We start from the raw sequence: 21,862 nt of genomic DNA on the forward strand, positions 1-21,862 counted from the left end.
AAAGTCTCACCATAGAATTAAGGGTAGTAGAGCACTGAAAAGTGCTTTCATTTCCTTTCTTAAAGGGGATAGTTTGGGTATTTTGAAGTAAGGTTGTATGAGGTACTCCACAGTCAGTGTATTACCTACAGACAAAGTTTGGAGAAAGAGGCAAGAAAACCTCAAAAACAAAAGAATATCTATTTAAGTGCACACCACATTAGGAACATTATCATTGCTTTACCTTGTCTTTGTCAAACAGCCTTTTATGTATTTTAAGATGCTGTCCCTCGAATGATTGTAAAAAAAGGTCATGCTGTATCTGGAGTACAGTCGTCCCTCGCTATAACGCGGTTCACTTTTCGCGGACTCGCTGTTTCGCAGATTTTTTTTAGTGTAATTTTGCATGCTTTTTTTTACAGCGTCCTGTACAGTATGAACGCGCATTGTGTTCTGCGTCCTGATTAACTAAGGGAGTACTGTACAAAATGCGTGTAAAAAAGTGTATAAAAGTGTGTGGTTAGGGGTTTACGGCCTTAAAACATGTATAATAATTGTAAAACTTACTTCGCAGATTTCGTTTATTGCGGGTTATTTTATTATATCCCCCGCGATAAACGAGGGACCACTGTATATAAAATCATCATCAAGATGTTAGCGTCCTATGTAGAGCTGCAACAATAGTTAATAAATTGGTCACTTAACAGGAAATTAATTACCAACTACTTGGATTGTTTTTAACATTTTTTTTAAGCAAAAACATCAAACATTGATGGTTCCAGCTTCTTGAATGTAGGAATCAGTTGATTATCTTGGTTTTAAATTATAATAAATTGAATATTATGAACTTTTTGTTGGGAACAACAAGACATTTGATGCTGTTGTGTGGATATTGTAATGGTCATTTTATACTGCTTCACTGTCTATCTATTGGCAGATTAATCAATAGTGAAAATAACCATTAGTAGCATCCCTAGTCTTATGCAGAGCTTGGTAATTAAGGAAATGCTACAGTACATTTCTTGAGGTGTTTCTGCTTTGCCGATAGGTGTGTCAGCTCATTCAAGTCTGTCGTGGTGGTTGCTTTCATTCAACTGATTAGCTCTCATGTGAAAACACAGACGAGCAGAATCTAAATTCTCTGCTTATCTTCCCATTTAAACACTTGTATTTTGTTTTTATACGCTTCTTCTTCCCAAGGCATGTGTTGACAAGAAACCACAGCCAAGCAGCAGACTGTTGTGCAGAAAGAAGCTGACTCTTGGGTAAAAAATATTAATCAAGCGACTCAATAGTCTCTGTAGAGCTTATTACTCAGACCGCTGAGCCTAATGTTTTATTATTTGTGCATGTTTGACCACAAGGGATTCATGCGCGACATCAAAGACACTAATATCCAGTGTTGGAGTTTGTTTTGTGAACATTCTGCTCTACTGAGTCCTAAATTCCTCTAATCCCTGTTTTGATGATCCAATTTACTGCACCGCAAGGTAAGTGTGCGTGTTTAGAGTGCACACATTTAAGTGTAGGTACTCATGGACGTTTATGTGTTATTGGATACCCCATTCTTAAGAGCCAGCTGCTTCTCACTCCTGTAGGCTTTAATTTTTTTCTCTTTTTCACTACAGTTGACTGTGACTACTGCAACTCTTTCATTCCCGGACACAGTGGGTTCAGATCACTGTAGTAAGAGAGACATAGCTGTGCCACCGACAGGCATGATCTCAAAGTGAGATCAAAGTGAGTGATGTATGCTGATAGAGACAATCCCAAAGTTCTTTCATACCCCTGTGGTTGACTCTAATCGTTTGATGGAAGGCGCCAGACGGAGCAATAAGTCTTGTCCCTTCATAAACTTGACAAAACCTTTGACTTTCCAAAGGTTTTTGACTTCTGTCATTCATTTTTACTGTCAGTAAGGGTTACAGACTGCAATACAGGCAGAAAGTAGGCCAACTTCATAAAGCTATGTCTCCAGAATAACATTTTATGATCTACACAGACGAACTGGAGGAACAAATACCACGTGGACCTAAGGGGATTGCCCTCTGACCCTTTGCGTGTGCTCTATCTGCGCTCTACCTGTTAGGACCCGTCTTTTCCAACTTTGACCCAGGAGTACTGAGCGCCTGGGACAACACATGGAGACCAGCATAAATCCCAAAAAATACTTGTTGTGTTTTCCAGCCTGCCAGCACGTGGGAAATATGCTACTGTGGTATGTGCAAGGCCTTAGCGGAGGGGAAAAATGCCCAAAGCCATTTTCCTACAGGGCAAAAGGTGGCAGATACATGACAGACTGTCATGCTCAAGGTGTACCAGGGGAATAAACATTGGGGCTCTGATCATTGCTTCATGTGCTGAAGTGTGATACTACATAGTTTCACAGTTTGTTCAAAGTTGAAACATTAGTCAAATACATAACCCTCTGGGTACATCTAATTCAGAGGCACTGGGCTCTGTTTTCATGGCTGTACAAAAAAACAGCTCAAGCAAAGCTATGACAAGGTGGTATTTTCCTGACCTTGAAGTAAGCCTGGTCCATGTTTTGGTATTTTCATACACAGCATAGCTCAGAGGCAGCCGCAACAAGAAACACAGATTCTGTTTTTAGTGTCTTTCAGTTGATGATTTTAATAAAATATCAATATATCTACAGAATAACTGTTTTCAGAACTCTCCAAATAGAAGATTAAGATCAGGGGTTCCCAAACTTTTCAGCTTGTGTTTATTTAAAACAGTACAAAGGCGATCAGTCATCCAAAGGTTACATATTCATAAGAGTGTTTGAAGCAAATATTGTTTTTTAACCTCAGATTGTTTAATTTCAATATTTTTAAAGGTCTTTAGAGGTAAAACTATTCAATATTTATAAAAAAGGAAATAATGCCCACAAAAATAAAGGCAGAAATATGTGTTGTAAATTGTTAATCTTTTTATGACATCTTCTGAGCCTTTTGGGGGGTCCAGACTTCCAGGCAGGGACTAATCAAACCAATAACACTCGATAAGTTTATCCCCTCATATTCATACATGTGTACTGAGCCACCTTTATAACCGGTGAACTCTGCTCAGCTCACATGACAACCCTATTTGCTGCAGCATCTCACTCCACCACCCCAACCTCCTCATGATTTCCTAATTTTTTTTAAATTGATATTAACGCAGAATCAATATTTCCATCTGCTGTAAAGGTTGGGATTAGTTTTCAAAGCATGTTACTGCCCAGATTCTTTCAGATTTCATCTGAAGTCTTTTCAGCCTAATCTAGCTTAACCCAAGTTTAATGTAATGTGACTCCAGCTAGTAAAGCAGCCTGCACTGAGATAGGATTCAAACTGTTGTCCGATTTAAAAAAGAAAACAGCCTTGACATGTGAAAGGCCACTGACCTTGTCTCTTTACATTTCTTTCAGATTAGCATTTGTTCTTCACACCTCACGAAACATCAGTAAGACGCTGGCTGTGCATTAAAAGAGAGAGCACTCTTGGGTGAACTTTCCCCAAGGCGAAGTGGGTTACACATGGAGATAATACACAACAGAGGAGATAATGTTTTAGCTAGAGGGAAAACAAAGATAAGAAGTGAAGTGTTTGGCTCAGTGGAGTGCACGATGAGCTGATAAAAAAGGCAGTGAAATCAGAGAAAGATATGGAAGTTTCAGTGAAATAAAAAGGAGGGAGAATCAGGCCACCACTGGCAGATGAAGGGATCAGTCCACACAGATTATTCCACTCATTGTATTTTGCAAACTCTTGTCACTGCCAATTTACACAAACTTGATGCCCTTGCGACCTTTCATCAGGAATCCTGTAAAGAGCCTAATGAGACAGTGCCAGACTCAGCAAATTATGGGAGATTAAGGTGCTGTGCAGGATGCAATGGCAGGTAGGTGGACAAGGATGTACTCCACCCTGACTAGAATGCACTCCCTCTCATTAGAGATGCCTTTCCTGACTTCACAGGGACACAACAGCTCTCTCATGGTTAAACCTAAATATATCACAGTGTTTCAGGATGGGACAACAGAATTTATTTTTTTGCTTTTTCAAGGGCTTAAGTAAGTGAATTATTTTGTTGTGCTAAAATAATATTAAATAGTAAGTTAATTCAACCCACAACAAAAAAGTTGGATGAGTTTAGAAGTTCTTTACCAGCTTGGATTCTTCTTCCCTGCCTTTGCTGTTGCATTACTAGATTTATTTAACAACTGTTGAGTAAAAAATCCCATCTGATGCACCATTTAGTGCTCTGCGAGATTTCTTTTTCTAGGACAGCAAAGGCATAACAAAGTTCTCCAATTTTCACGAGTGGATGGAGTAAGGAATAAGGAAAACTTATCACAACATGCATAATTATGTTAATTATGTCTGCACTTCTTCTGTCGCTAATGTTGATTTCATAATGATCTCTACTCCCTGAAGTCAAGCAGTAAACATTAAGAGACAATGTGCAAATATTACTGACCCATTTTTGTGTAAGCTAAATATGCAAGAGAGAAGAGTAGTCTTACATGTCGCAGGGCATTTATCCATTGCTGGATGGGTTGCTTTAAAAAGCAATTTGAGGCATAAATTAAGAGTATACCCACAGCTCCAAGCACAACTACACCACTGATTTATGTACATCCTTCTTCACTTCCCTTTTCTTATTCATGGCTTCATTTTCTGAAACCATAAAGCTGCTAAAACAAAGAATCCAAGGAGTTCAGGACAAAAAGATGAAAAATGTGCGAGAAAATATTTGCAGGAGATTCTGGTTCCCAGCAGTGCCTACATCTCCATGGTCTCCTTCATTTCAGCTTCTCTGGAAGCCACGCTATGCTGGCTGCTAATAATGCTCAAAGAATGAGATTAAACTTTCAAATGGCAAAAAAACAGAAAACACATCAGTGACTTTGAATGGTCCATTTAACCTCCAGTTTACAACTGATGGAAGAGATTGCGTTGTAACAAAAAAGCTCTGAATAGCAAGATTATGTCACCACCTGACCATGTCCACTGTTGAAACAGCTCTCAGTACAAATTTCTTCACTTTCTGCTTGTGTTTTTAAGGTTAGAACATAAGATGTCGTAATTCCCTCCAAGTAAAGTAAAAAAGCAGACTTCAACCTGTTCACAGCCATTTCAGCTGTAGCCTGTTAAATCCATCGAGAGGAGAAGGGAAACCCTGAGAATGATTTAGACTGCTTGCGATCTTTCTAGACGTTTACTATCCCATTATCAGCCATTTGACTTTTACAACTTTTTCTCTCCCACTTAAAAAAAATCTTTAAAAGCATAACAGCTAGATTTTGACCACATAAAACAAATGTGGTGATCGTTATACGGCAGTTATATAACCTAATGCTCTGATGCCCAACACCTTTCGACCTCTCGCTGGAGTACACGCCAGTCAAGAGTGACGAACTGCTGCAGCTGAGCATCTCAGCTTTACAATGTCATGGCCTTATAGTCCTTCATGCTCATATTTAGCTCAAGGTAGCTGACCAAAGTAAAAGATAATCATGTGAATTATGAGCGAATGTTAAGTCTTTTAAGTGAATCAACAGTTCCTATGTTCAGTAGCTTGAGACAGGAAACAGGAAAAATTTGCTGGACTCTTTTCTATGACGAAGCTGCCAAAGGTGAAAGTGAACTGGTTACAGCTACTTTGTTCTCAAATTGTATTATTAGAGCGTATAGGAAATCATGGCGCTATACCTGTCAATCAGTAAAAATCCTTTTCGACTGCAGGGGCTTAAATAATAATAATAATAATAATAATAATAATAATAATAATAATATTGTTAAGCATACCCTGTTTTTCCCTTAAAGGTTTGCTTTTGTTCCCAATCTTCTCCAGCAAGGTCCTGTGAGAAACATGTAGAAGGCTCTAATTACAGAGAAATGGGATATGATGTGCATAACTAAGTTTTCATTATGTTTTTGTTGTAATGTGCCTTTTATATCTACATACAATGCAAATCCTCACCCATGGAGTCCACCATGTTAAAGCGCCCTTCATCCTTCATGCTAGGAAGGACAAGGGGAGAAAGAAACAAGAAAGTGAAACAAGAAAAGAGAAAAATAAAATGATCAGTATGTGTGAGCAAACTGAAACTGAAAAACTACAAGTGGTTTAAGACGCTTGGCCACCAACCAGCTAGATCCAGACTCAATAGTGCCATGCATAAACTAACATGAATGTTAGGTCTATCAACCAGCCCATTAAGATAACGTGGTTGGTCCTGATTTCACCTTTTTAAATGGCATATTCACAAAATGTCAAAGTTGCTAAAATACAGTATAAATGTAGGTAGAAGCTTGTACCAAAGCCTCACAAGGTAGCTAAAAGTTTAGGTTAAGGGAAGCCTCAGATTACAGGGTAGTCACATTTTTCATAGATTACTTACTGGTTTACAACACACCAAAAACAATACCAACTTATAAGTTCTTAATGAAAGAAGGCCTGATAATTATCAGCCACACTGGCTAATTATCACAATGGCACCATGTACTAATCATGTACCCATCTCCATCCATAAGGACAAAAGCATGCATGTGTGTTTCATTTTGGGGCACTTAGCTCAGCTTAGCTCAGCACGAAGGTTTCTTAAATGTTTTTCTTACTCCTCCGTAAGTGAAAACCAATCAATGGGACTGAGAGTTCAGGGATTTATTTTTACAATGGGGAGGGTCTCAAGGCTGACATACTGAAAGCACCTCTCTCATTACATTCCTGAGTGATTCCAAACATGAAGGGAGCAGATATTCATAGCCAAAGAAAAATCAAAGAATGTTTCCTCACTACTCAACTGACAGTCAAACCCTCACCAGGATGAGCAGCATGTGTGAAATGGTTTCACCATAGGGTAAAGGTATTATTAAAGGCATATTCTCTTTTACAACAAGGCCCCATGCAGACTTGCATCCCCAAAACATGACAGATACCATCTGTGTGTCTGCTGCTCCCTCCTGTCACTGTCAGTCTCTAAATGGCAGTGATGATAGGAGTTAGCTCACATTTTTCAAACAGGGTTAGATGCCACATAGCCTTCCTGCTGTTTTTTACCAGCAAGTGCCACTATGGAAGGTCGAGGCTGGTCTGAAATGGGACAGACTGGGTCCACATGCTGGCTCCATCTTTGACCTCTCTGCTCCCCTTCAATCTTCAGCACAGAGGAAGGCCGCAAAAGTCACCACTGTCACGTAAATCAGCTTAATTAAGCAACACAGTTATGCTAACAATACTAGAATTACTTGTGATCTTCCACTTTGCAAGCTTAAAAAAAGATGACAAACCACTGCTTCATTACTTTGTTGTGTTTTGAAAAAAAAAACAAAAAAACATCAGTGTTGGCAAAGTCCAAAACCTCTGACCAACAAGCCATTAATGTGTTAACTAGGAGCTGACATCTGGGAGGCATGAACCACCCACATTTTTGGTAACATTTGGACTTAATGTGCTGCACTGGTAACTATGACTAATAATGAATAAACCTTGCATGCGTGACAAAAATGCAAAAAGGAAAAAAAACATGTTTGTGAGCAGGAAAGACATTTGTAAAAATTCAACAAACATGGACTAGTCAGAGAACTCCACCTACTGACTGCTTTAAGGCAATTTACAATGTCTACATGTGTGAGGTGAGTGGAGGGGTGAAGAAAGACAGGTTACAACAGGCCACTGAACTGTTAGTCTGAGGAAAGACCATTATTGAACCTTAAGTAATTGCAGAGGGGGACAGCTATTAGAGGAGGAACAGAGGTGCGGGAAAGAGCAACATCTGAAATCACCCTTGCTGACTATGGTTATACATGCAAATTCAACATAAACTGAAGCACATACTTTTTAGACACATGAAATTTTATGGAACGCTGTTCAACTCAACGAAGAAAGACAGTGAGAAATTAACAGAAGATCTGAGCGACAAGATTACCTGTTACCACTGTCTCAATTTCACTGCTCTCCCCATATCTCCCTGACCTGACATGGTACCATGACATACACAACATATAGAATCCATGGCATTTTCTTTGACATCTTGGCCAGACGACCCTGGTTTAAGTCTGTGTACTTTAAACAGTTCTGTGTAACTCAACAAGTGTCCTGTAACTAGTCAATAAATTCCCACAATAGCTCCAGGGCTGCTGTCCTGACCTTGCAACCATGCTAACAAGCACGCAACTTCACAATACAGCTCCCAGACAGAACCAGAATAACCAGAAGACTGAAAACAAACACATCGGAATAAATTAGGTTTGACCCCCTAATTTCATTAAAAACAGTGTTCACAGTACGGAAGTGCATTGCTGCCACCCTCCAAAAAATAATTTGGCTCACTATCACGTAATTACGTGAAAAGTTTCATGTTGTTTCATGATGTGGTATGTTCATGTTATAACGTGAAAATATCACCATATCACAAAATAACGTGATAATATCATATCACGAAATAACGTGATAATTTCATATCACCAAAATAACGTGATAATTTCATATCACGAAATAACGTGATCATTTCATATCACGAAATAACGTGATAATTTCACGTTTTAACATGAAACTTTCACGAAATAACGTGATAATTTCACGTTTTAACATGAAACTTTTCACGTAATTACGTCATACTGAGACAAAAAATTTTGGGGGGGTGGCAGCAATGCGCTTCCGTATCATATAACTGAAATACCACAATGTAAAAATATTATGATAAGTGAAAAAGTTTTCAATTCAAAAACATACAAGTATTATACAATATGTACTTATCAAAAGTCTTACAGAATGTTATTATTTTAATATTATTACTGAAGTTTTATGAAGTTTATCCAGCATTAATGTTGTTGTTGGAGACAACTACTATGTATTGTGGGGCAGTTCATTTTCACAACAAATAGTTTAGAAGTTGTTCATATGTTTTTTTTAAGTGAAAACATTATCTGAAAAATAACCATAAGCTACATGTAAATTAAATTTAAGGTTTATTTTAGTACCATATTTGTCTCTGAAATTAAGTATTAAATAGCATAAACAGGTAAAGCTGAGTATAAGTACCTCAAAATTGTACTTGAGTACAGGACGTGAGTATGTTTTCTCTCCATCACTATGTAATTGTGACCCATGTGATCAAAGAACATTTGAATCGAATGCTTAGAAAATGTCAGAGTGTGTTCCCGCTGTACAATTTCTCAACATCTCGGCCACTAGACTGCGGAGGACTTGCGTTATGCACCGCCAGGCTCTAGAGAAATAACTGACCTCATTATTTAGAGCTTCAGTCAACTGTTTATGGACTGGACCAAAACTCTGAAGACATACAATATTCCCTGTTAGGGTGTTAATCATTCTGGATTACAGGAAGGAGCTCTGTTACTGTAAGAATGAAGGAGGAACTTCCACTTCTGTATCGCTGTTCTTAACTACAGTGAGGATGGGTCTCTTTGAACAGTTGTACAGGTGTTATTTGATACCAAAAAAAGTCAAGAATAGATGTTAATTTTCTGAGAATTGAAATGAAGAAAGAAAAATAACTATATATATATAATATATTATATAATATATATATATTATATATATATATATAGATAGATAGATAGATAGATAGATAGATAGATAGATAGATAGATAGATAGATAGATAGATAGATAGATAGATAGATGAAGATATATATATATATATATAAATATATAGATAGATAGATATATAGATATATTAGATATAGATAGATATATAATTAGATATAGAAATATAAATATATCCAAATGGCTGAGCAGTAATCTCTCCAGTAAAACATCCAGGTATCCAGGTTCCAATAAAAGATTAATTGTAGAGCTTTCTTTTTTTGCCAGATACAAAATTTTAGTATAAATCACACTAAGAAGCTTTCTTTGACTCATCCATAATCTTGGTGGATGAACATAAACTAGCGTAACAGATGTTTTGATGGACTAACATTTGCACTGACTTCAAAAGATGGTTGAGGCTGAGATAGCATGCCTGGGCACCTGCTTTGAAGCATTACCGAATAATGATAATGATGATGGCATTCAGTAGAGAGTCTGTCTTGAGTGATGTCTGCTGGCCCTCCCGGCATTGCAATGACCCCAAATCCAGCCAAGATATGAGCTTATAGTTCATTTCCAAAGAGCAAATAAATGAGAGGTAATTACTGTAACAGAGAAAGAGCTCTTTCAGGAAAACATTTCACAGTTTGGGATCAACAAACAAAAGCCAAATAAACACGTGGTAATCCTGTGGGAAAGGAACAAATACAGCATTTCCACATATCGGGTTACGTCTATTTGGAAAAATTTTCTCTCTGCTTATCAAGGATATCAACTTGGATGTCAATGACTCCTCATATTTGTTTCAAATAAATCTTCTGAAGTTATTATGTAATCCATCAGTTTTATGTATTGAGATAACTTTCATTTTATCCTTGACCTCAGAACAGGACACACAAGGTAACTTTAAAACATTTATCAGGATTCTTGAACTAAGACAGTGAAGTTTCATGTTACAAAAAGTTCTGTTCATTTGACTATTTGTCTGTCTGCTTGTCTCTGTCTGAGCCCAGATGTCAGCTGGTATGAAGACATCTGCCCTGCCAGAGTTCTAAAAGCCTTGGAAGCTGTTGATCCCAGTGGATACCACTTGTCTACTGATGACAGGCTGGAGTACATCAGGCACCAAGTGACTAAATCCCTCTGGATTTTTATAAGCACTTCAGAGCAAAAACAGCAACACTGGTTTCCTGATCTGTAATAGGTTCATTATATTCATTGGTAATTAAACTATAATGTATAATGTGAAGCTAAAAATGCAGTATAACATTAAAAGCTCATAAAAACTTTTCACATATTACTCCGCAGTGAATCACTCTTGTATAATAACTTTAAACCTTAAAAGACTTAATGTTGAATCAAATGTTACAAGAGCTGTTGAGTGTTGCAGTGAAGAAAGCAATATACACATGTACAATGATTTATTCTCATAAGTCTCCATCAGTCATGTCAAACGATCAATCTACTGTATCACAGTATCGTGGTTTGGAAAGGATGAAGCTGAGGGAGATGACCCGTTCAGAAATGTATCGCCTTTGAAAGAACTAGAAGAGCCTGAAGGCAGCAATCCTCACTTTACCGCAGAGTTGAAGCACAAATACAAGAAAACCCAGTAATTATTGTCTTACACAGACACAATGCTACTAAAAAGCAAAACAGATGACAGCTTCAGACAACTATTGAGCGCAGCGCACTAATTGGCCCCCTCTGAAAGACATAAACACATACACACCAAGTGCTATACACAAACATGGACGGACCACATCAAAAAAACGCCTCAAGGGGATATCATCACATGCGACTGCAGAGGAATGCTCACACTGCTGAGAACCATCAAAATGTGATTAAATGATGAGTGAATCCTTGAGTGAAGTGCGGCTCCGCACATTCGTCTTCAGCCACATCCTCTGCTGCGGCTACAGTTTTTATGTAAACATGACGAGAGGGAAACAAGTGGTGACTGACAGCTGTGTGAAGCATGTGGACCGCACCAGTGACTTATCACAGCAGCTTATGAGAGCTACGTGCTCGTCTACACAATGTGGTTATTTATCTAGTTAACAACAAAACGTGCCTGACCACCACAGTGTTTTTCATAATGGCTGAACTATATATCACAACTGTCACTCAGTTAACAGTCATTCATTACAAGTGATGTTATTACCCTTTCTCAATTGAGACACTTTGTCCTCAGCCTGCAGCTATTCTCCTTGCCCTCTGACGTGACCTGTATTTGGCACATGTGAGACCTCAAAAATGGGACAGTGGTGAGTCTATTTCTGCCTGTGTCTGACTCCCATCGTCCCAAATGTTGCTCAGGGTCAGGCGGAGTCAGACACCCACACCCTTCATCAAGCAGCCCATTCTGTGCCAATCACAGGGCAATATAACTGCCAGAGAAGTTTACGGACTAATAGCCTCCAATAGAGGGAGAATCAGGGTGTGGGGGTGTGCTGCATAACTCTCCACCAGCAAGGGCCCCTTAGGTGCCCATTGATGACAGCTATCATTCACAATGCAGAACAATGCTGGTGGATGTCAATGTGTGGGAAGGGAAGGGGGGCAGCTGATGTCGGCACTGATGTATCAAACAGCTCGGGGGCTGCCTGATAGCAGAACTAAAAGAGATGGGATCTATATGGTGATGGGATACAAAGATAGTAAAGTGGGCCTACTTTCTAAAGCTTTGATCCTTCAAGAGCATTTTCCGTCATGCAAGACACAGCTGTGCAAAAACCCATATTGTGGACAATCAAGTGTCAGACTTTAATCATCAAGTAGTTATGTTTTATTTAATATATTAAAATGAGGGAATAAATAAAAAGCATTAACATGTGGCAACAGGAGGTTTGGACAACACTGTCTATTTAGCCAAATGTGCAGATAAAACTGTTTGTTTTGATATGATCACTTATCACAGATCATGTTTTGATCATTTAATTACATTTAATTATGGATAAAAATGTATTTTCTTGCAATACATGTGTCTAACATGAAAATGTTCTGGTGTCTTAGGGCTGGTATGTCAGTTAGAAACAGGAACTCATCTTTCATATCTCATCCTAATTTAGGAACACAGACACTAAACCAGTGAATAAAATCATACAGCGCAGATTTTTTTCCTTTCTTTCCTTGTTTGTCCCATACTGATGGGAAAATATTTTGACAGGCCACAAGAGGAAATGTCAAAGCAGTTGGTATTGATGCTCAGTTTATCAGGAGTCTGTCTGTCTTGTGTAACTGGTGTCAGTCAAATCCTTTATGTCTGTGTATTTCACTAAAACATCTTTCATAGTTACTGCTGAGAGGGAAAGACATGATAGAGGAATGTATTGCAATAAAAGAGTGAATTTATTCTAATCAACAGATCGAACAATGTTCAAATACATTTTTCCAGAAAAACACCGGGGTTTAGTGAATACAGAATTTTAGGGTTCAATCTCAGTCTTATTTTTCATATTGTATCAGGATCTTTTGGACTTTTTTTCATGATGAGGAGCAATACCATGATACATAATGTGCGTCAGGGAAATATACCACTCCACTGTAGTGCTGCTCTGTATTGGCAAAGCCTTGATGAGATGATCTTATTGGACAGAAATACTGTACTTCCAGATCATGTTCAATTTCCTATAAATCCATACTGTAAATTTTGCTGGTCAACAAACATCATTCAGCAGATGGCTTCAATCTTCTCAAAGACCTCTATTAGACCCATCAGGTCCAGCTTAATAAAAAGGCAACTAATGGCCTGAAGCAGCACCTCAATGGGCATGCGTGTTCATGGATCCTCCGTCCTTACGATTAAGTCTTTCATTCAAGCATGAAGTAATCAGAAGTAAGCCAGGTCAGCTTAGCTACCACAGAGAGCTCTGATCATGTAAAGAGGGCTGTCAGTGCTAGACTTCCCAAGGCTTGATCATAAGTCCTATAATAACCAACAAGGAAGCGAATGCATAGTATGCTAAAAGGTGTCATGAGGCTACATCTGTAGCACCAGAGAACATCTGACAAAAATCACGTGTGGGAGAAGAAGCTGGGAAGTTACAGAGACAAACTTGGAGGTCATGGATGCTGGCCAAAGAGCGTGAAGTCAGGTCAGACCATTGTAACAAAGGGAGGCCATTTTTAGTTGCCCCTGCATGTTTGACCTTGACTTATGCAACAAAGTCTGTGGTGTCTAGGATGGCCTAATTTGAGGGGAAGAGATGGATGATTCTGGTAAACAGTCAACACTAAGAGGAATTTCCTGTCGTGTGGTGTTATCAGAAAAACAACAGAATTCTTTGCTGTTTTACTTCAACAGCTTAAATTCAACAATGGAGTTGCTGATAAAATACTTGAGGCTGTTGCTATAGAAGCCAACTGCTGATGTGACAAGATTTTCACCGACTAGAGAAAGTGATCGCTCTAGAGTTCAGCAGGGAGGCTTGGAGAGCTGACAGAAAAGGATCTGAATTGTAGGCTTCAGCAAAAGAGCCAAAAAGGTGTTTTTAATCAAACGGCTAACAGTTATCGGTTTCTATCACCCTGTAAAGTGTTTCAAGGATTCCTACCTTTATGATTCCTAGTTTTAGAGTAGCTATTTTTTAAACTGTACGCAGCATCCATTGACAATGATGGAAATGGCTAAAATGCTGCAAATACCTTCCTAATGATGAAAAATTGCTGGAGTGGCAGATAATAAACAAAGGGCAAATAAGAGAGAAAAACAGAGCGCAAAAAAAAAAAATACAAAAAGAAGATAAGAAAAGAGATTCTGAATATGAAACACAGCCAGGATGTTTCTACTCACCATACTGGCAGCTGGGTCCGTTGAACCCTGCAGGACAATCACAAAGCTGGGTAGATCCCTCCTGACACTGGCCCCCATTGAAGCACACACCGTAGCTACACACCGCTGCCAATGTACGTGTGGACAGACAGGGTCGTGGAAAAAGAGAAAGACATAAAATAAAATTAGTACACCTGGATGTTGTCATGAAATGTCAACATCTGCAGTTTCCAAACATTGACCTCTTTCCATCAACGCCTTATCATCGGCTTGTTAACTCCTGACTAAAGAGGAACCTTGATGCTCCTCTATTCACACTAACCAATGTAAGAGGAATCCACCACTTGGCTCTCTTTGAACAGACAAGCAGGCTCTTGGCCAAGTGAAAGAAATTTCTAAACTCAATTTCACAGAATCAGAGTGTGAATGTGAGTGGCAGCAACAGCTTGTATGAATTTTAGGGGAAAGCGGCCTCATTCCCGCACGGTTTGAGAATGTTACCTGTGACGGACCTTGATTGATTAACTGAACTTTGATCATTGTCACAAATTGTAATCATACAGAAATGCACGGATGAATCATGGGATAAAATCAGAGAGTCACAGGTCGAGTGTGGCTCATCCATCAGCCAGGGGCTGTGTTCATAAATCCTTTGTAAGTCAAACACTTGTTCGTTATGACTATAATTCAAAGAATCGAACTGTCAGAGCCATTCGGTAGCTCAGAACATGTGAACCCACCTCAGAGGTATACCATCATGTTCTGTACATTCACATTAATCATGGCAGTCACCCAAAACTGTGTGTGCACAAACAGTTCATATGTGCTGAAGTCTCCCTGTTAATATCCCCATGAAGTAAGACACAGCTGTTTAAGCCAGGCCTGTTGTTTGCAGTGTAGTGCTTAGTGATGACAGCTCCAGAGGATTGATGTCTACCCATGCTCTTTCTGACTGGCAACATGTGGACAGTGCAAGTGAAAAAAAAAAAAAAATCGCGGTCCAGCTAATCACTGGAAGAATTTAAATACCAATCCTTCCCTCAGATGATTGTGAAGAAACCTGTCGACAGCCAGTTTAACTGTGCATCTTCTGCCAGATATGCATTTTTCTACTCATCTAATCCAACCAGAGGCAGCATGACCAATCATCACACTGGCACTGATGCCATTTACTGGCCATATATGGACATAGTAATAGTATCCATGTGACCGGGGCAACTCCAACAGAAACTTACCCACATCTACACATCTGAACTCTAAACCCTGCTCTCATTGTTGCTGATTTTTCTTGCTTTTATCATATGAATATTTTATTTCTTGTATAGTTCTGTTTTCAGTTAATATATATGGGGTGCTGCCCCAACATAAAAAACTTAATCATCAGTATCACATGATAAATAAAATTTGATAATTTATTGTTATAACATGAAACATTTAGTGTTATATCGTGATACTGAGTTTTATTTTTCTCGTGTGGTAGCATTAAACTTTCATACATTAAGGTTATATATTAAAAAATATTTGCTGGTTGTAGCTTCTTATATGGATTTTTCTAAAATGTATTATTAGACTGCTGTCTTGTCAGACATTCTCTTATTACATATTAATTTCTTTGAGTGATTATGTGCTTTGTTGTTGTTTATTTAAACAACCTAATTACATAAAAATATCCATTTCAGATACTTTAAACAGAGGAAGCTGAAAATATAAGCTGTCTTAAGCATGTTCACGGTCTGGCTTCACGTAACATTTCCAGACAAAGGAGAAAGACATGAAGAAGCCATCGCTAATAATCACAGATGAGCCAGAGTAATTTCATCCATGTCAGATTCACAGGGCTCAGTCTAAACATCCGCCTGTCATCTGGCCCACTCCGCAGACACCTGCTCAACAGTTGGACCATCCAGGGAGACTGCAACAAGTAACCCACACAGACATCAGGACTATCCCTCTCTTGTTGCATCTAAAAAAACACACAAGTAAACTAACCTGACCACACCGTCAAACATCCAGTTCTTGTGCTCGATAACCAAGAGACGAAAACCATGCCCAATTTGTGAAGCAACTGAAATCCTACTCCAACAGGAAGACCATCTCATCACTGCTAATCTGCCCATGATGACTTCCAGTTCCTCAAGACTGTGTGGCTACAGACAACAGATACACCGTGGTAGTTCAACATACAGTTTCATAGATTAGACTTCTGTGATTATCGAATGTGAGGGAATTTTGATGTGGTGACAGCTACAGATGACAGACGACTAGAAAAAAAAAGAGAGGCCAGGTTTAATTGCACGGTTTTTAATAGATCCAAATTCTTTGGAACAATTATATCACTGCCAGCTGTGAGAGATCAAATTAATGAGGCATTCTTAAATTGTGGTGAAAATGCTTTAAATTACCAGTAACAAAGTAAAAGGTCAGATGTCTCTCAGAATCACTTCGGGGAAGCATGGCTAAGCGACAACATGAAGAATGTACATTCCCCCTTTTAGAGATGTGAGACACACAGGATTGTTGGCAGCTAACCAGGGCATTTTTCGGCCACCCCCCTCCTGAGCCCCTTACACTGCCTAATCTTCCCTGAAATAATTTCTTAATGTGGCATGCAGCGTGGCATAAAACTCACTCTCATCTGTTGCAGTGAATGCCTCCACTCTATTACAAAGACACCTTCTCTGAGAGGATTAGTAGCTTCCACAAAAAGCAGAGACAGACAGACCAGGGGTCAGCGACTCGTGCAGAGAAACTGAAAAACCAACGAGCAGGTGTCACCCTTACAGCTTCTGAAGGGGATGTCCACATCGACACGGAGGCAGGCCCGTGTTTGTTTAGGCTCTGTTGATCTGTTTAACCCCCAGAGTGCGACCCAGAAGGAGACCTCATTTAGGGCAAATCACAGACACAAAGGCCTGCACCCAGGGCTCCGTTTGGTGCCATAATTGGTACTTTTGGAGCGGAGCACTGTATTTTAAAGACAACAAATCATGTTTTGCTATGAAGAGGAATTTCAAAGAATTCCTGTGAAAACTAGGGCAAGCTATGTCAGAGGATCTCTGACAGGTTTCTTTGAAAGACTTTAAATACCATTTGAAGTAGACACAAGGTCGGTTTAACAAAGCAGGCACAATAATACTTCTCAAAAAATGTAAATGTAGTATGCAAAGACCCTACAGTTAGACTATCTAGGGCATTTACTGCACCATACATCACACTGTAGGTCTGAAATTACAGATTTCTGTGAGAGAAATATACTTTCAAATACGTGGATGAGAATATTGACATTTAGACACATCACACAGAATAAACACTATCAAAATCATCTACCCTGTGTCAAATGGTCATTATATTATTTTCTTTACTGTAATGTCTCAGGCCTCACGACATGTCTTGTGTTGTTGCAGTTTATGTTTGGCTGTGTTAGCAAAATTATTGAGCCACTAGTTTTTGATTATAAGTAATGTAATCATGATAAATCTGAGTGCATTGCTGCCGATATTTATAATAGTGGTGTATAAGTGAACTGCACTCATAATCTGAGGGTACGAAATTGCAAAAATGTATCACATTTTACAAAATTACAGAGTTGCGGTAACCATCTTCAACTTCAAAAATTTGGTGATGTCTGCCTAAAACCTCCTGCAACTGGATGATGTTGCCTCCATCTGGTATGGATGCAATTAAAGGAACAGAAAAAGACAAAGGCATATACTCCTAGAAAGGTACATGGTTCAGCAGCATTTCAGAATTTGAAAAATAAGCATTGATTGCTAGCCCAACTAATCTCCACACAGCTGCATTCACCATCCGGCAACACACCCACATCTGTAACTAGACAGCGATGTCATTGTGATTGTTTGGGAATATTTCTTGTCTGAGGACTCTGAGAGCCATGTTTGCTCGACAGAGTCAACCAAACAGACCTCATGTTGTGGAGAGTAATCTGCTATTTGCTCACAGACTCATACTTGACAGCCGTCCCACAAATGTGGTCGCTGTGGAGTATTCTGTTGACTTTCCTACCTCTGCTGCACATTACTCCTTAGATCCAAATTACTAGATCAGTGTGACCAGAGGCAATATTTTGACAGACCAGACAATCTATATTACACCATTGTTTTGGCATATAATGCACCATGCTACGCCTCAGTTGGTTGATTCCTGTCTGTTTCTCTGTATGCGTCTGGGTCTGTGTCTATTTGTCTTCAGCTATGCACGATGCACATGACCACTGACATAGTTGTTGCTGTGTGACACGCACAGACCACCCATGGGACAGGCAGAGGACCATTTCCTCTTTTCTGGCCACTGGGCCTATTTCACATTTAGCTACCTTCACCAGCCTCCTCCCCACCACAAAAGGGGGCCAGTTCCTATTCAGCAGTTAACGAGGACAACAAACTGGATGAGCCAGTGTCCCTGTTCCTCAGCCCCTGTCACAAAGCTTATTGTTGCCGTCAATCAACATAACTGCTTGTTTCCACTCCCAACTAACCCCGTCCATTCTCACCCGGGCCGTGGCTACTTGCTGAGGTAAAAGGTTTAACTCCTTGATTGAGTGGTCCTCCAAACGTTTAAGTGGAGGAAGTCGCCACCGCAAAGTCAAGAGCTCTTCACCTTCAGGAGAACCACATAGCCACTGAGCCAATTGGAGTCTTTACAGAAACACACAAAGTCACCTTTTAGTAGATAAGTTATTAGATCTATTGTAAAAAACAAAACAAAAAAACCCAACAACTTTGATAGCGTAAATAGAACAGTAAATTAAATCAGTAACTATTTTGGTAATTGATGAATCCCTGAAGAATTTAACCCTCTCTGGTTCCAGCTTCTCCAAACTAAGGATTTACTGTATTTCTCTATGCCACATGTAAACTTTGATTATCCATGGGTTTTGGATAGATGGTCGGGCAAAACTAGACTAGTCACCTTGGACTTTTATAGGAATTTTACACACTTATCAAAGTCATTTGTAGTGGAATTGATAATGAACTTAACTGTTACTTGCATCCTTCATTTGTATAAGGGCTCACCTACATGGTGAAAGAACTACAAAGGCTGCAGCTCCATCTCTCCACTTTGTGCATTCTTATTATACAATAATGCTGGGAATCATCAGAACTTGCAAACAAAACATTGAAATCTCATGCAAGCCATTTAAGAAATCGATACTAAGTAGTAGTATCAGTGGAGAACTCGTAAAACACCATAATAAGATGATAGTAGCTTGAAACGCAAAGATATGGAAAACAAGAGGCAGGGAGTCAAAATAGTGGAATAAAATGTGAAAATAACCAGACGTTTGCTGTGTTGTAGCATATTGTTTCTCCAAATGTGTGACTAATTATTCTAGGCAAAGAATGCAGGAGAGCACAACAACTGAGACTGCAAGACTGCAAGAGGAAGTCAACATCTGTACAATGGATGGATATCAAAGCAAAGAAGAAACACAGGTAAATTAAAGGAAAGACCATTCAACCACCTCCGAGCCGCTGCGTGTTACATCTACAACATGATTAGACCCTTAATTTCACTCAACTACCTCGCAATAACCACAAATCGTTAGCCTAATGACATGAGACTGACATTTTATTAGGGAACACATACACACACACAGAAAGAGGAACAACACGGGAGAGAGAAACCTCAGAAGTGCCAGACACTAAATCACTATCTCAACACAAAGCATTCCCATCGTCCCAATCTTCCCTTCTTTTGGGGGATTTCAGAGGATTTGCTAAAGCTGTACATTTTGCAGAGCAGATTTTTTCCTTTGGTTGTCGGAGGTGCTGTTGAAAACAGCCCCACAGATTGCATTGTGCTGACTGAGGTACAGTGCAGATAGTGCATAGCAAAGTGCGCAGGAGTGGGAGAGGGAGGATTGTGGTGTGAGCTTCCTTTTATCCTGGTTCAATGGCTCAGAGAAAAGGGTGATTAGTTTGTCCCATCTCAAAGCGCTGCCACGTCTTTGGTTACAGAGATAAAAGCCTTGCCTCGCGTCGAAGAGAGCAGCCATTGTCACACAAAAAAGAGAAACAAAACTCACCCGTCTACTTAAGTGAGGGGAGACACTGGGCAGCCCTGAGGAATGTCCCTTTAAGACATTTCTTTATGGGTGTTTTAAAACAAACCAGGCTCATTGAAGACAGTGTAATGTGTTCTTGTATAATTTAATACTGTAACCTTTACCCTGGAAACAAAGAGCTCTTTGAAGAGAGCATAGATGCCATAATAAGACACCGATGACAGGCACATCCAGGGGATCTTCTCCCGCTCCTCATTCCAGCCACTTCCCATCAGAGGGCTATCTCCTAGAGTATTGGGCCTGTGCTGTCGGTGTGAGGCCCATTAAGCACACGGGTCAGTTCCAGGTAGGGCACTGAGAGCAAGGAAGTGGGAACTTTCTTGTCAATCCACTGGACAGGGTGACAAACTGTTTACAGGAAGGCTTTGCCAAGGGTCTGTCTAAGGTATGCAGGCAATGCGATCTGGATCACTGACTGTAAAATCCCATCAAAGGAGGCTTCTTGGTCTCAGTGGTGTGAAGCTAAGCTTATCCGCAAGGAGAGGAGCCGCTGGCAGCCCCAGTGTGGCCAACACAACTGTTTTTCCATACATGGACTCGTGGACTGGAATTACAGAGGGGAGATTCAAACTTGTTTTACTTTGTTCTTTTTGTGCGGAGCAGCAGGTGGTCTCTCCACCGTGGAGGGTGATGGGTGTTGTTATGGGGGCTTTGTGTGTGAGTGGTTGGGGTAAACACTGGATAAGCTTGTCCATTTTTATATCAGTAAAGCAATCCTTTGACCTACACTGCCATGTCACACCTCTGAATGAGAAGAGTGCCATGACTATAGATGAGAGCCAAGATTTAAACATGGGAGCAGAACCACAACCTCACCAGATTTTTTTGCCCTGAGTGTAGAACAAGATACTAAAGATGCAAACCTCATTTGAGAGCGAATGTCAACACTTAAACTCTTTCAACACTTGAGATTTCTTTTTCCCCATGGTCCACATCTAAACCTTGTGGGTCCGTTGTAACAACACAAGTACTGTGGACATGACGCTGACTGATAACATCTGCTGGGAAGTCTGGATGGGCAGAGCACCTCTTGACCCTTCTGACCTTTTCCTAAAAACCTTTCATTCGGAGGTCTGTGCCAAGGTTGAGGTGATGTTTGATGTGCCCTCCCTCCAGTTTAGTCAGGAAAAGACACATTGCTTTTTGAGTAAACATACTGAACCACATAATCAATCCAAAACCTGATAATTGTGATTTCTTTTTACATTTGATTTCAGGGATATGGAGAGGAAAATCTAAATACTTGAGGATACTTACGATACAGACAACCCGCTTCTCCGTTAAGTTGAGACCATCCAGGGCAACACTTGTACACAGTCTGATAATCCTGTCTGTACACTTGTCTGTATGCAGTGTAGTACGCTGTCCTGTTAACATGACAAACATCAAGTTAGAAACTTTTTGTAGTTTTTGTAGTATCAGTTCTATTGTAAAACATTGTAGAGCATGCACATGCATACATAGGGATCATCTGACAAC

General features: G+C 39.7%; 1 protein-coding gene across 1 annotated transcript in view; it reads right to left on the reverse strand.

Annotated features, from left to right (window-relative positions):
- The window catches only part of megf6b (multiple EGF-like-domains 6b), a 68,961-nt gene that overhangs the window by 43,134 nt on the left and 3,965 nt on the right, over positions 1 to 21,862 (reverse strand). Inside the window, exons 3-4 of the mRNA XM_027279444.1 lie at positions 21,641 to 21,750; positions 14,320 to 14,424 (exon numbers count right to left, since the gene is read on the reverse strand). Coding sequence (XP_027135245.1) covers positions 14,320 to 14,424; positions 21,641 to 21,750 — 215 coding nt within the window. The remainder of the gene's footprint in view (positions 1 to 14,319; positions 14,425 to 21,640; positions 21,751 to 21,862) is intronic.

This window comes from Larimichthys crocea, chromosome VI (genome assembly GCF_000972845.2).
Source record: "Larimichthys crocea isolate SSNF chromosome VI, L_crocea_2.0, whole genome shotgun sequence".
In the NCBI taxonomy this organism is placed as follows: domain Eukaryota; kingdom Metazoa; phylum Chordata; class Actinopteri; family Sciaenidae; genus Larimichthys; species Larimichthys crocea.